This window comes from Peromyscus leucopus, chromosome 8b (genome assembly GCF_004664715.2).
Source record: "Peromyscus leucopus breed LL Stock chromosome 8b, UCI_PerLeu_2.1, whole genome shotgun sequence".
NCBI lineage: Eukaryota > Metazoa > Chordata > Mammalia > Rodentia > Cricetidae > Peromyscus > Peromyscus leucopus.
The window spans coordinates 45,800,762-45,815,756 of record NC_051086.1 but is presented as its reverse complement, the minus strand read 5'-3'; the positions used below and the strand labels follow the sequence as shown (position 1 = coordinate 45,815,756).

Sequence of the window (14,995 nt, the reverse complement as noted above, 5' to 3'; positions counted from 1 at the left end):
TCAAGAAGTGTGCAGAAGCAGACCTGTCTAACTGAGTGGTTTCTAAGCACCAGCTGACAATGTAAAACTCCACTCACTCACGACAAATACCGTCTATGATGCTGAGCTCAACCATCTGCTTCACATTCCGTGCTCATTGTGGAGCCCATGTGGGCCCCTACTGGGTTTCACCTCCCAGGCTGGTCATCTTGGGATCCAAACTGGCTTCTTCTCCTACCCCACCCCTACCCTGGGCTTTCCCATCTGCCCACTCTTCCAGAGGTGTGTCTCTGGGCCTCTAGACTAGATCCGCCTTGGACGTCAGGCCCATCCATTTATCCCCCTTCCAGACACCTCAGGTGTGTTACACGTACCTCAGACTTTCCCCCATTCAGTTGAACTCTTGCTAACCCTCATCCCATCACACCACAAAGCCAGCTCCTCCTGTGGCTTGCTCTTATTCAACACCACTAATTAGTCAGTTGGTAAAAACTTAGAAGTCTTTTCTCCTTCCCATCCCCCTCAAGACTCAATGTATCCATAAATCATGTCAATTCAGCTTGCAGACACAGCCTAAATCTGTTGTTTTATTGATAGTGACAAGTGTTGCTGCTGCTATTAACAGAACAATAGGAATAACAACACACCATGGTGGCCCCATTTTGTCTGCATTAGCTTACTGAGTCTTCCCTACAAACCAAGAGTTGAGTGCCAGTATGATCCCCTCTTACAGATGATAAAGTCGAGGCAGAGGAAAGTTCAGTGACTTGCTCAAAGCCTATTATGACGGAACCAAGACTCAAATCCAAGTAGCTGGCACCAGAAGCGTGTGGCCAAACACGTGTTCCCGCTATTGCCTCAGTGTCCACCCAGGTAGTCCACAGCCCCCAAACTGGCTTCCTCCTTTCAGGTCTTCCCCCATGGAGTGTATTTTGTACACTCAGCAGCCAGAGTGACCTTTCAAAAGCAGGCACCAGTGTGTGTGTGTGTGTGTGTGTGTGTGTGTGTGTGTGTGTGTGATTCCTCAACCTACATATCCCGACGACGCAGGAACCTCCCCAGGACGCTTAGGAGTGGAGCTCCAAACTCCATCCATGACTGCCTCTGTTCACGCTTCTCGGGTCTTCCACTCATCCTCTGCCAGTTCACCAAACCCTGCGGATTTCAGCGTGCTAGTTAGGGTTACTCAACTCACTATCCACTATCCTGTCACCTCATGTTATTGTTGTACAGTGCATGTCACTGTGTTTAGATGGGTTTTTTTCTGTTTTACTTTTACTTATGCATAAGTGTGTCTGTGTGAGTGCATGCCACGTGTATGCAGGTCCCCACAGAGGTCAGAAGAGGGCATCAGATCCCCTGGAGTTGGAGTTAGAAGCAATTGGGAGGCAGGAGGAGACATAAGGCTTCACGAAGGCATCGAGGACTGACTCCTCACACAGCCAAGGAAGTTAAAAAGCCTCCTGGGGTAGATGACTTACGCTCATGTCATTATAACAGATGTTCTGGTGCACACCTGACCAGTCTCTGAGACAAACGTGACCAGTGATCTGCTTCCTTATTGTTGGTACCACGTTGAACACCTATGAGGATACTGGCTGCTGGGTCCCCAGGATCTCTGATTCAGTAGATCTGGGCAAAGGCCAAGAATTTGCATCTCTAACAAATTCTCAGGTGAAAACCAGTGTCATTGGTCTAAGCCCTTGAGAACCCCCCAAACACCCCATTTCCTCACTCCAGAACACCAAAAGGCAGCTGAACACAGCTCCAGTGTCAGGGTGCCATTTGCTCCGAGGATATGAGGGGACAGCACCGAGAAGAGACACAAGAGGAGAATCTATGCAGGAACAGAAAAGGACAGAACAGTGAGCTCTAAAGTGACAGCCAACACATGGGGCGCCCCTGTGCTGTGGGAGAGGGCTATGCTACGAAGTGGGGTGTAAGCAAGTAAAAGTCAACTCTGCAGGATCTCAGGGTGTTGGACTTCTGTGCTGTGTGTTTCCTCTGCTTAGAACAGTAATTCTCAACCTTCCTAATCCCACAACCCTTTAATACAGTTCCTCATGTTGTGGGGACTCCCAACCACAAGATTATTTTCATTGCTACTTCGTAATTGTAATCTTGCTACTGTTATGAACCACAACAAATATCAATATGCAGAATATCTAACATGTGACCCCCATGAATGGATCGTTTGATACCCCCCAAAAGGGTCATGACCCACAGGTTGAGAGCCAATGGCCTGGACCATTCACACTCAAGAATTCTGTCTGTGTCTTGCAGGCATTGTGGAGACTGCTGAACAAATTTAAGTAGGGACTAACATTATCAGCTCTCTTTAGAAAAATTTTTGTCGTAGAGACCTATAGTTGTCTATCCATCTAAGAGGAGCATCTGCCTCCTGAACTCTACCAGTATCTTACTGGGAAGCTAAGAGCTGTTTCCCAGCACATCCTCTTCTCCCTTCCTTTTAATCAACTAGAGCTTTTGCGTCGAGTTCTCCCTCCGTGTAGACTCATCTCAATAAAATCTTTAACCTTCAGTGTTTCTTTCTCTATTCATAGTTTAGAAGCAAAGGAATTCCAGGTCCCCAAGAGATCACAGAGACTCCCAAGGGAAGGGAACTAGGTTCTTAAGTTATCTCATGGCACTCCATCACAAAGCATCCAGCTGAATTTGAGGGTGAGAAATAAATTTCTCTTACATTAAGTCCTGGGGTCTGGGAAGTTTTCACAGCATCTTTGGAGGGTTTCTGAGGTCTAATTAAAATCAATGCAATCTCAACTTAGTAAAACCGAGACTTCAGCAAGGCTAGAAGGGCAGTTGCTGAAAAGCTACTTCCCAACGATGGAAAGAGACTGAGAAGGGTGGGCACAAAGTGTGGTCACAATTAACCATGAAGGGAAAGAAGAGTGAGAGGTCTGGAAGGCCTCGGGTCTCTGACTTAGATGATGGAATAGGTATCAGAAAAGGTGGGTTCAAAGACAGGATGCTAAGGTACTGTTGGGCATTATGGAATATCCAAGTAGCAACCCCCAGTGGGCAGCTGTCCTGGATAGTGGTCATAGTCCCAGACATAGAAACTTGATAGAAACCAAAGACTATCCTATCTCCCGTTTTCACAGGATGAGCATGGTGGAGGGATAAGAAGTGAATGTTTATTAGGTGGGCAAAGAGAAACCTAAGGAAGGATGGAGCGGAGCCCACCACAGAGGTAGGGCTTCTCACGAAGCCCAGCAAAAGTGGCACAAGAGAGGGCCGATGCTAAAGGCCACTGTCTGTCAAGAACCCCAAAGACAGACGTGTCACGGAAGCTGATGGCGGGTCATCCATGGAGAGTGCGGCTAGAAAACTTGACATTCCACAAATGACCCAAGCCAGAGCTGAAGGTGGTGGAGCTCAGGGAAGCTGAGGTCACAAAGACACTGAGTGGGAATCCAAACGCTGATGAGGACCTGTGCTTCATCTCATTCAGATTCACTACAAGTCACAATGTTTAGACAGAGAGACAGGCTTCAGGAGAAAACAAGTCCCTCCCTTCAAGTGCTACATTTAGTAAATGATAAGATTAAAGCTCAGACCCAGTCACTCTCTTCAAGTGCTACATTTAGTACATGATAAGATTAAAGCTCAGACCCGGAACAATCTGATTCTAAACTGGTGTTTTCAATTTGCACACTGTGGTTATCTGTGCAGAGATCCAAAATAATCTATGAATGGAATTGCCTGGTTCAGCAAGGCTAGCAGATACAAGGTTCACATACCTAAAAATGCTTGAATTTTTCTGATTTCCACCAAAAAAAAAAGAAAATAGCTTTTTTTGAGACAGGGTTTCTCTGTGAAGCTTTGCACCTTTCCTGGAACTCACTTGGTAGCCCAGGCTGGCCTCCAACTCACAGAGATTCGCCTGCCTCTGCCTCCCGAGTGCTGGGATTAAAGGCGTGCACCACCACCACCACCACCACCACCACCACCACCCCGGCGAAAATAAAATTTCCAAAAAGAAATTCAATGATAGTGTTGCATTCAAAAACTGGACTAAAACTGAATTTAAAAAAGAACAAAAAATTAAGTTCTCAATAGAGAGATGTCGTGTTCATTGCAAAAACACAACAGCAAATACAAAACAATGTCATTTCTCCTACATGGGGCCCATAGATTCTGTGCAACCCCGACCAAAATCATACCCGGCTTATGCTTCTGTTTGGAAAAACTGACAAATTAATTTAGACTTTTTATGGCCATGGCAAAGGGTGAGAGCAGAAAAGGTAATGGGAGGTCCGGGGCTGAGTGAACTTGTGCGTGGCTTTCAAACTCGGCTCTAAGGCTGGGATAACTAGATACTAACGTATCAGAACATAAAAATCGACAGAGGTCACTGAACAGAGAGCCCAGAAGATGCCAGCTCTAAAGGTGCCTCAGAGCTGGGGACACAGGCTCACACTGCCAAGAAACGCTGTTACATCACTTGACCATCAATATGAAAATGCATTCAACACCTGTCCTAGCTGCTTCTGCTGTTCCGTTCTCCTAGACTTTAAGACACAGGTCGACCCCGACTCAGTAACAGTAGATGAGCCTCTGAGGAAGCCAAAGAATGCTTTAGGAGTCAGTTCTCCCCTCTGCCATATGGGTCCCAGAGATCGTACTCAAGTCTCGGGGCTCAGCAACAGGTGCTTCCGCCTTCTAAGCCATCTTGCGGGCCCAAATATTTAATTTAAAATGTTTTCCTTTTCAAAATGCGAGGGCGGCAGAGCAGGTGGGAAGAGTGGAGCAGACAGAACAGAACCAAAGTTGCTAAGAGGAGAGAAATGTAAGAGTGCATAGAAAAGCTACTGTGATGCAGGACCCACAACCATTGCAGAGGCCTCAGGACAGAGTTACAGGGTTGGGGGTGGGAGTTAGTGTGGCTGGCTGGCCTCGTTAGCATATCTGAGGTCCTGGGATGGAGGGGAGGGAGGAGGATCCAGGTTGAGGGAAGGTCCTTTGTGGGCGTGACTACAAAGACTCCAGATGGACCATAGGTACCTGCTGACCACGCAAGGATGCCGACCACGATGTGGAAAGTGCCTCCAAGGCCTAAAGCATATTTCTGCACCCAGAACAAAGTCATTCTTTTCCATGTTCCTAAAGACCTCACAGCTACAAAGGTAAAGCAAACATTTATTTTAGAAATAAACAATAAAACTGAGAATCTGAGTAGGCAAATATTTTGCAAGCAAGGGCCCAGCCGGCAGTGCATTCCTGCTTTCTTGCTAGAACTTGGCCCTGCTTCTCTCCAGGCTCAGTAACTTCCTGGTACATTCCGCACAGCCCTGCCCTGTAAGGTCTCCAGCTGTCTCCTCCGCAGTGACCGCCCGTGCCACTAGTGACTTCAGCCCCTTCTGAAGCCATGATGCCCACCCGTTCCACCTTGAAATGCCTCCTTCCCACCCCTGGCATCTGTGTCCTGCCTCCCTTCCCAAACTGTTCTTCTGTCATAGGGGACATATGAGAGGCCTGAGGACAGTCAGGACTGGGAAGCATTAGAAAGATGGGTGTCCAGCTGGGGGTGGCAGCCAGAGCAAAGTCTAGGCTGAGTTGCCAAGTTGGCTGGCTTGATCAGCTAGGATACAAGTGGAAGAGGACAGGACAAGCCATATTTCCAGCTTAAATATGCCCAAGTCAGAGGTCAGAGCATAGGATATCAAGACATGGCACAGAAGCTCTCTGCTGGGATATTGGTATCAGATGGTGCTGGGTTCGAGTCCTGATTCTAGTATTCACCAGCTGTATGACCTTAGGCAAGGCCCTGTCCTCTCTGGCCCACTCTTTTCTAGTGATATGACTGTGAGCTTCAGGATAGGCATAAAATAGAGATGGAATGGGGGAGGTGAGGGTGTGGTGAAGCTCCCAGGCCAGGCAAGCCTACAGGTTTAAGAGGGTTAATCCTCTATGTCCCAAACAGCTCTTGAGCCTTTCAAAGGTGGAAGCCACCTCCTGGCCTAAGCTTGGTTCTTGGTACCCAAAAGGAAATGAGCATTCACACGTGTGCTCTGGGCTATCAGTCTCTTGAAAGACTGACTGCTTCTCTAAGCAGTTCTGTCTCTGTGCTTTGGGATAATGGGAGTTCTCCTGAGTGGCAGTCCTATAGCTTATGGGAATAGCTGGCTATGGTTGAAGAACAGGTCCTAGGTAGAGGAGGAGCTACCAGCATCCATCTTCTATGTCCTTTCCCTGCTCTCTTGGCTCAGGATCCTCAACTTCTCACATCACCCTGCCTCCTGGTTTTCTCAACAACATTTCTGTCCCTCTCCACTGTGCCCCTCCTTTCCACTTAGACATCCCCAAGTGTCACCTCTAAAGCATTCTCCAAGCCTTCCTTCCATGTTTTCCTCTGTTCTCTGTCCCAAGCCCACTAGTGGGTGGCTTAACCATCCGCGAGCTTTCCCCACAGTCACCAAGGTTCCATGCCGGCTGTCCATTCTCAGGGCACGGCTGACAGGCTACTCCTTAAACAGAGAGCACAGACAGCCATTGAGGGCCCTGGAAGGTGCAGAAGGGAGCCAGCTTCCCATCCCAGGCACAGGTCTGGGATCCCAACTACAGTATGAGTTTAAGGATACTTGTCCAACTTAGTGAAACTGTGGAAAACAGGAGGTAAAGGTGAACTGAGGATTCAGCTCAGAGAGAGAACACTTTCCTAGCGGAACTATTTTGAAAAAGTGCACATGGGCACACACAGGCACACCAGCATACACACCAACAGCCTGATACACACGAACATGGACACACATCTAGAAATATGCCACACACACACAGATACAGAACAGAAATATGTACAGGCAGACCCCAGCATGCACCACACATGTACACACATACAGACAAGCAGAGAACTCCCATATTCACACACACACACACACACACACACACACACACACACACACACACACGAGGCAGGAACCCCAGGGCCATCCAAATAAGGCTACAACCCCAGATATTGGCACCACAGAAGAAAGGACGACCTCAGAATCGCTGCACTTGGGGAGGGGCAGGTCTCACAGGATCTGTAGATTGATGTGTTTAAGAGGAAAGGCCTTTCCCTGCCCAGCACAGGTCCCAGAACAGGAGGCTTAGCACTCACCAATGGTCTAAGCACCCGGATGGTCCCTCGGCATTACATCTCCAGGCAAGAAGAGAGAAAGAAGCAGGGGCTGCAGGACTTGTTTACCCCAGGCCAGTTAGAGGCATCTCCCCGAGAAGCCGCAGCATCTGAATTTGAACTCAGAGCTCTGACTTCCTGGGCTCTTATCCAGCTCTGCTTCCCACTCTTCTTACACTCACTCAGCACAGCTCAAGTGCACACACACACGGAAGCTGTTGACTTGGAGAGGTGGTTCTGGGGGAGGCTCTGGACCCCTTAAACACTGCCCTGAGGTAGGGTGCAAGGCCCTGACTTCACCTAACCCAGGCAGGTCTCCTCATCTGCACAGATGTAAGTCTTTTCTCCTTCATCTTTCCTTATCCTGATCTACAAATTAAGGTGCCTCATTGATCATAAGGCTTCTCACTCATTTTTTCCATTTGATTTAGCATTGCTTTTTAGTCCTTGATTTGAGTTATTTCTAAATAGGCAACTTGAATATTAATTATTCCTTTGAAGAAACTTTCTTGGATGTGTGGCTGGCTCTTAATTTTTCCTATGGATTCTTTATCTTGAGGGTAGGGTTAGGGGATTAGACAGTGTTCCCCATTATGTAGCTCAGACTGGCCTCAAACTCTAACTATGTAGCTCTGGCTGACCTTGAACTCACCATATTGATAAGACCAGCCTCAAATTTATGGCAATCCTTCTGCTTCAATCTCCAGAGTGTTGGGATTACAGATGTACACCACCATGTCTAGTTTTACAGATACTTAGTAATAAAGGCATGAACCAGGTCTGGTTGGACATTTTTTTTTTTTTGGTTCTATATTTTGTCAAGACTCAGTCACGCACCTGTGGGGACATCAGATGCCCCTACAAGTAGCAATAAAGTGTAATGATATATCAGTGTAAAGGTACAGATGTAGAGACAGATGTGTATGTGTATGAAAGTATCATTATAAACCCATCTCTTTGTATTCTAGCCAAAGACTAAAATGAGTAGAAAAATAAAACATTTTTTAAATGATAGAAGCTCCCCACCTCTGCCTCTCCAAGAGCCATGCACACATACATGATTTTGTGTGCTTTGGTTTGGTTTGTACTTAGGTTTACATGCAGTTGTTAACCCTGACTGTATAGGACAGCCACTTGAACCTTTTGTTTTTGAAACTAGGTCTGCTATGTAGCCCTGACTGGCCTAGAACTCAGTATGTAGATCAGACGGCTTCAAACTGAGAGATCTGCTGCCTCTGCCTCCAAGTGCTGGGATTAAAGGTGTGCGCCACCACACCCGGCTCTCATTTGGCACTTTTTATAAACTTCCAGGCTCGGGTCTCTGCAACAGTCAGAATCCTGAGGACAGGGTCAGACTTTAAACATCAGTATATGTTGGCTAGACGTCTCAGTGGTGACAGGTGATGTGGACTGTGAACTGGAGAAGGTAAGGAGTGCTGAGAACCTGACACTCCTTTCACCAAGTGGCAGAACTGTCCTTCTGAAAAGGGCATGACCCATAGAATCTGGATATGTGCCTTTGACTTTGTGCCTGGCCTTCTCTCTTTGTCAACACAAGTGTCTGGTTTAGGAGGAGGACCCGGTCAATGGTACCTGAGAGGTCCCTGAAATTCCACATCCTTGTCTTGATATCTTGGTTGCTTCTTAGCCCAGGGATTATTCTTTGTCTCCTGTTGTCCCCTGAACACTAGATGATCCCGGGTCCCCTGTTGTCCTCTGTCTGTTGCAGCCAGCCATGATCTTGCTGCTGGCCTGAGGTGGTCTAGTAGCCGGTCATCCAAAGGGAGGAGAGGCATTGTGACATCGACAGTTGCCATGCTTCCTGCCCTGTACCCTTCTGCCTTTCCTCAGGGTCTGGCTGGCTGCAGATGGTCATTAAAGGTGAGTGTTAGGGTAACCATCCCTGTCCCAGATGGGAAGCCCGAAGCCAGGCACACTGTAAGTGACCTCATTTAGGATGTCCAGACTCAGAGATTGAGAAAGACACTGGCTTTCATCTCACTTCCAACAAGAAGATACTCTGAACCAGACCTGACCAGTTCCGAAGATAAGCAAGCTCAAGAGTCCACTTCCTCTGTGCCAGGATCACCTAGAAAGCCAGCAAGGATGCATATGGCTGACTCAGACCTGGGGTGGAAACAAAGAGCTGGCCTGTTAACAAGGCACTCTGAGAGCAGCTGTAGAGAGATTTCCATCTTCAAAGTCTTTGGACAGCACTTGAGAGACAGACCAGCCTGCTCTGCACTTATTCCTCTACCCCAGTCACGATTCCGCTGAACGTTTCTCACTGGGAAACATTCTTGTCCATCCTTCCCACTGCTCTCAGGCCCGTCCTCAACTTGTCCAGAAGGAGGATGAAGCTGCCCTTCTAGACTCAGACAAGCACTTGATCTACCATCAAAGCAACTACCTGGCCTTCCTCAATCCCCAGTATTTTCCAGCACCAGCTTCTGCAACCAAAGCCCGTGCAGACCTCGCACTGTTCTGTTTGCATTGTCTGGACTCTTAGCTCTCTCCAGACTCCAGTCCTTCCTCAGTGCCTTCTCGTTTGGCAACTCCTGGGTCAGTTACACCATGGATTCACTGAGCGCTCTCTTTTTGGGGATCATCATGTCACAGTTCTAGGTCTTAACTCAGTGTTCCCCTTTTTTTTGGGGGGGGGCGCATTTCAAGACAGGCTTTCACTGTGTACCTCTGGCTGTCCTGGATCTCACTCTGTAGACCAGACTGGAACTCACAGAGATCCTCCTGCCTCTGCCTCCTGAGTGCTGGGATTAAAGGCGTGCACCACCACTGCCCAGTTTTGTTTTTGTTTTGTTTTTGTTTTTTGTTTGTTCAATTTCATTCACTCGGTGTTTCTAACAAGCTCCTTTTCACATGGGGGAAGGATGTTCCAACAAGGGAAGAATCATGTGAAATGGTGGTGTGGAGGGGCACAGAGAGGCTTAGATGTTAGGATCTGGAAAAATGTTGATGTCAAGACAAAGATGGGAGATTTGTGTTGAGCCGGCAAGGCTGAGAAAGTCACTGGACAGTCTTGTGTTCAAAGGTCTGGCAGAGATAGGATTAGAAGTATAACAGACGGGCAGATAACTGTCCTAGGATTCCCACAAACTTCAAAGAACACAACCCACAAGCTTCCTGTAAAGTGAAGGATGCTCAGCTGCTTGTATCTGGGTCCAGATGTCTATACAGATAAATACCGTGTGAAATGGTCCAGGGCCTAGAGGCAGACCGACCACTGGATAAGCTAGAACCTCTCAGAGAGGTACCTGCTTGTGCACATGGTGCTGTAGGGGACCATGATGCCTATCTGGTCTGTGTCTCTGTTACCCCTGGCAAGACTCCAAACCAAGAAAAGAAATCTATAGCCTGAGTTGTTCGCCTCCCACGGGCTTGCCTGGCCTTTGACTCCTGGCTCCAGGGAGATGCATTTTTCCTTCCTCTGTGGGTAGCAAATTCCTCACAAGTCAGATGCTTGTGTGTGTGGCCTCACCACGTGCTTCTATCGGCCGCGAGAGGGGTCGAGCCAAGTAGGGGTGCTCCGTGAACTGGCCTCATCCCTGGCATCTCGTGACCTCCAAAAGGCAGGTACTGAACGTGGCCTTCTTCCGTCACTCCAGACAGAATGAATTTGTCATCCAGAGGTTCTAGACTATTCCATGCCAGGAACCTCTTTCTCAACCCTTTTCATAAACTTACCCCACAGATCTGCTGTCCTGGTTCCCACTTTACAAAACACTGAAGTTGGGGCACACAAGAGTCAAGTTTGTCCAGGTGTCTTAGTGCATTTTCTAGTGCTACAACAAACCACTGGACACTTGGAAACAGAGAACTGAAGTTCATTGGCTCTTGGTTCTGGAGACTAGGAAGTTCAAGAGCCTAACGCTGACATCTGCGTTGTCACTAAAGAGGGGACTCTTCTTGTATCCTAAATAGCAAACTTATGTGAGCAAGCATGTCAGAGAATGTTCATTCCATAGCAAAACCACTCCCTTGATAGCCCTTTAACACATTAATCCATGGAGGGACTAGCCCACTCACAAGAGCAGATCCCCATGCCCCAGTCACCCTACAAAGATGCCCCCTCCAAACACTGTCAACATGTGGCTTGGGGGCCCTAATTTCTAGCGTGTGAGTCCTAAAGGACATAGTTTGTTAGGGAAAGACTCAAAGCACAAACCATGACAAGGGAACACTTTCTGGAGTAGGATGTTCCAAATAAGGTCGGGACGGTGTACAAAGCTATGAAGGGTGGAGAGGCCTTGGGGCTGGAGGTGGGGGGGCCATAGATAACGGTCAGGTCATGGAAAGTTCTACACATGTTCCCCAGACTTCTTTAAGCAGCTCTTTAGTGTAACAGCCCCAAAATGCACAGAGGACATGCTGCGCCTCCATTCAACCTCTCCTACATGCATGGCTCTTCCACCTGCCTCTCTGCCCCCCTCAAGTCATTGGCCAAATGGTCTTAGATGGATTTCTTTGGCCTCCACACTTGTTATATATGAAAGCAGAAAAATATCAGGGAAAATGATTAGGGCCGAAGTTTAACTCATGGTTAACGCTCCCTTCTAGGATGTGACACAGCACACACATCGTTCAGTCTTGATGCGTTCCCCACCCCACCCCACTCCCCATGGCCCTGTGACTCTGGCTAAGTATATCAAAGGTGGACACACAATCAAATCAAGTTGGATAGGTGTCCCCCCTTGCTGTGGGATGTCTTTCTGTATTTTGTGAATATGTGTTGCTCTGACTGGTTGATAAATAAAGCGGCACTTGCCTATGGCAAGGCAGCTTAGAGGCAGGCGGGAAATCCAAGCAGATAGACACAGAGAAGAAAGGAGAGGGGAGAGACACCAGTAGCCACAGAAGGAGCAGCAAGATGCCAGCAGACCAGTAATGCCACAGCCATGTGGCAACTTACAGATTGATAGAAATGGGTGAAGTTATAAAAGCTAGCTAGCAAGAAGCCTGACATAGGCCATGCAACTGGTAATTAATATTAAGCCTCTGAGTGATTATTTTATAAGTGGCTACAGGACTACAGAGCCAGATGGGACCAGAGAAACTTATGGCTACACCCCCTCTTCACTTTGTTTCCTTGTATGTATAGAAGAAACTCATTGCTAACATGCTAAAGTCACTGATGACACCTCCATGGACTTTTTCACAGGTCCCTCTGTCCCTGTAAGTTAGCATCTAAGAGGCTTGGCTGGGTTCACATTCACTTGTTGTGGCTTGAATAAAAACGGCCCCCATAGGCTCATAAGGAGTGGCACTATTAGGAGGTGTGGCCTTGTTGGAGTAGGTGTGGCTTTGTTGGAGGAGGTGTGTCACTGGGGGGTGGGGCTTGAGGTTTCAGAAGCTCAAGCCAGGCCAAGTCTCTCTCTCCCCTTACTGCCTGCCAATTCAGATGTAGAACTCTCAGCTACCTCTCCAGCATCATGTCTGCCTGCATGCCACCATGCTCCCTGCCATGATGGTAGTGGACTAAACCTCTGAAATGTAAGCCAGCACCAATTAAATGTTTTCCTTTATATGAGTTGCCTCATATAAGACATATAGTGTCTCTTCACAGTAATAGAAACCCTAACTAAGACACTTGTCTATAGAGTGTGCTGTAACATAGCAGATGCTACATAAGTCAGGGTTACCCCTCCTTTCCTGATCTTAAGAGCTATTGATCTGCTGACTAGAAAAAGTACCTGATTAATAACTAGAGATTATTAATATTTTTACCCTCTTTTTAAAAAGACATTGGAAGGTTTCTGCAAAGTAACACATCTTATCAACTCTGGCTACACAGAAGTATGGTTCATAAGAAAAACAAGACAAATGCTGGATTTTCCCCTTTTATTTACTAATTTCCAAAACAATAAAATGAGTGCTTGTAATACTCCAAAAGCAGTCAAAATTGTTGGGTTTTTGTAGTGTTTATAAGAAATACACTCCATGGACACCACCTCCACACACTTGCAACTACAGATCCTACATAAGGTGATGTGATGGTTTGAATGAGAACAGCTCCTATAGGCTCTTATATTTGAATGCTTGGTCACCGGGGATTGGAACTGTTTGAAAAGATTAGAAGGATTGGGAGGTATGGCTATTTGAGTGGAAGATCCACCTCAACTCCCCTCCCCCATCTCTTTCCCCAAACCCACCCCTTCAAAGCCCGCCAAACACAGCTCCTCCCCTAGAGAGGCTCAAGACCACTCCCACAGGGTATCTAAGTTGCATGCTCAAAAACAGACACATGGTTTTCCAGTCTTTCATCTCCGTCTCCTCTCTGGGGGGCTGGAGAACCATCTGGGAATGTTTTACCCATTAAACCATGGCTTTCCTAATTCAGTCTGATTTGGATTGTTGCATCGGCAGGGAGGCTTATTGGGGTGCGAAGAAAATTTATCAATGGCCTTGTTGGTGGAAGTGTGTCACTGGGGGGTAGTATTTGAGGTTTCAGAAGCCCACACATGGCCCAGTGTCTGTCTGTCTGTCTGTCTGTCTGTCTGTCTGTCTGTCTCTCTCTCTCTCTCTCTCTCTCTCTCTCTCTCTCTCCCTGTGGATCAGGATGTAGCCCTCAGCTACTGCTCCAGTGCCGTGCACACCACCATGCTCCCTGCTATGATAATAATGGACTAAATCTCTGAAACTGCCAGCGAGCCCCCAGTTAAATACTTTCTTTTGTAAGAGATGCCTTGGTCATGGTGTCTCTTCACAGCAACAGAACAGTGACTAAGACAGGTAGACTGTCCCTACCCCAAAGTTTGAAATGCTCCAAAACCTGAAGCTTTTTGAGAGAAAACGTAATGTTACAAGTAAAGAATTTGACACATGAACTCATGTGAAAGGCCACAGTCAAAATGCAAGTGCATGAAATTACCTTTAGTCTGTCCTTATACAATGTGTATGAACATTAACAGACTTTGTGCTTAGACTCATTTCTAGGAATTCATTATACACGCACATACTCGCAAATCAGAAAAGAAAACCCAAATCCAAAACCCTTCTTGTTCCAAAGCACTTAGGATCTGCAGCATTCAGCCAGTCCCACAATGCTATTTCCTATGTCCAACGGTACAGTTAAATTGGCAAGGAAAGCACCATAGATTAACCGTTCTCACACTTCCGAGGATCTTCACAAAGCACTGTTACTCACAAACACTTGCTCCTGCGTCATTTACTCATTCATCTACTCAAAGAACAATTTCAGTAATGCTTTAAAATTGCTTGTGAAAGGCTATTTGCTTCAGCACCTTTAAACTAAATCTAATCAAACCCATACATAGTGTAGACAGTAGAATGAACCTAGACACATTTCCAGTCAAGAAGCCCCATAAACTAACCCCTTCCAAGGGTCTCTCTGTTCCGATCAGTCCAATCTGTCACTGCCAGTGAGTGACGGGGCTCTGCTGCAGATTCGCACTTCTCCTTGGTTATCTTGCTTTCCTTGAATTCTTCCTAAAGCTTTATACAGGGAGCTGGAGAGATGGCTGAGTGATTAGGAGTTCTTGCTGTTCTTGCAGAGGACTAGTGTTCAATTCCCAGCACCCTCAGGAGGTTCACAACTGGCCTAAGACTTTATTCAAAAATTGAGAGATGTGGAAAAATACAATTTTTTTTCTATTGATTTCCCCCCTTATTGCCTGGTTATTTTACATAAATCCTTTCCTCAGGAATACTGTTAAGTCTTGGATACCTAGCAGTCAGAAGCAGGAGGCTGGTTCACAGCCGAGTTCACAGCTATCCTGTATAAAGACAATAACCTAGACCATCCTCAGCCGCTGGTTCAAGACTCAGATCCAGCCTTGGCGTGTAAAGGAGAGCAACTTCTGGGAAGGTTCCTACAGACAGAGGGTATGTGCCTTGTGT

At 47.0% G+C, this 14,995-nt stretch overlaps 1 protein-coding gene across 2 annotated transcripts in view; it reads right to left on the bottom strand.

Annotated features, from left to right (window-relative positions):
- The window catches only part of Cdrt4 (CMT1A duplicated region transcript 4), a 31,815-nt gene extending 22,914 nt beyond the window's left edge, over positions 1-8,901 (bottom strand). For both annotated transcript variants that reach the window (XM_037201062.1, XM_028869334.2), the window contains exon 1: positions 8,714-8,901. In XM_037201062.1, the coding sequence (XP_037056957.1) occupies positions 8,714-8,738 (25 nt within the window). In that variant the 5' untranslated portion in view covers positions 8,739-8,901. The remainder of the gene's footprint in view (positions 1-8,713) is intronic.
- Between the last annotated feature and the right edge of the window lie 6,094 nt (positions 8,902-14,995).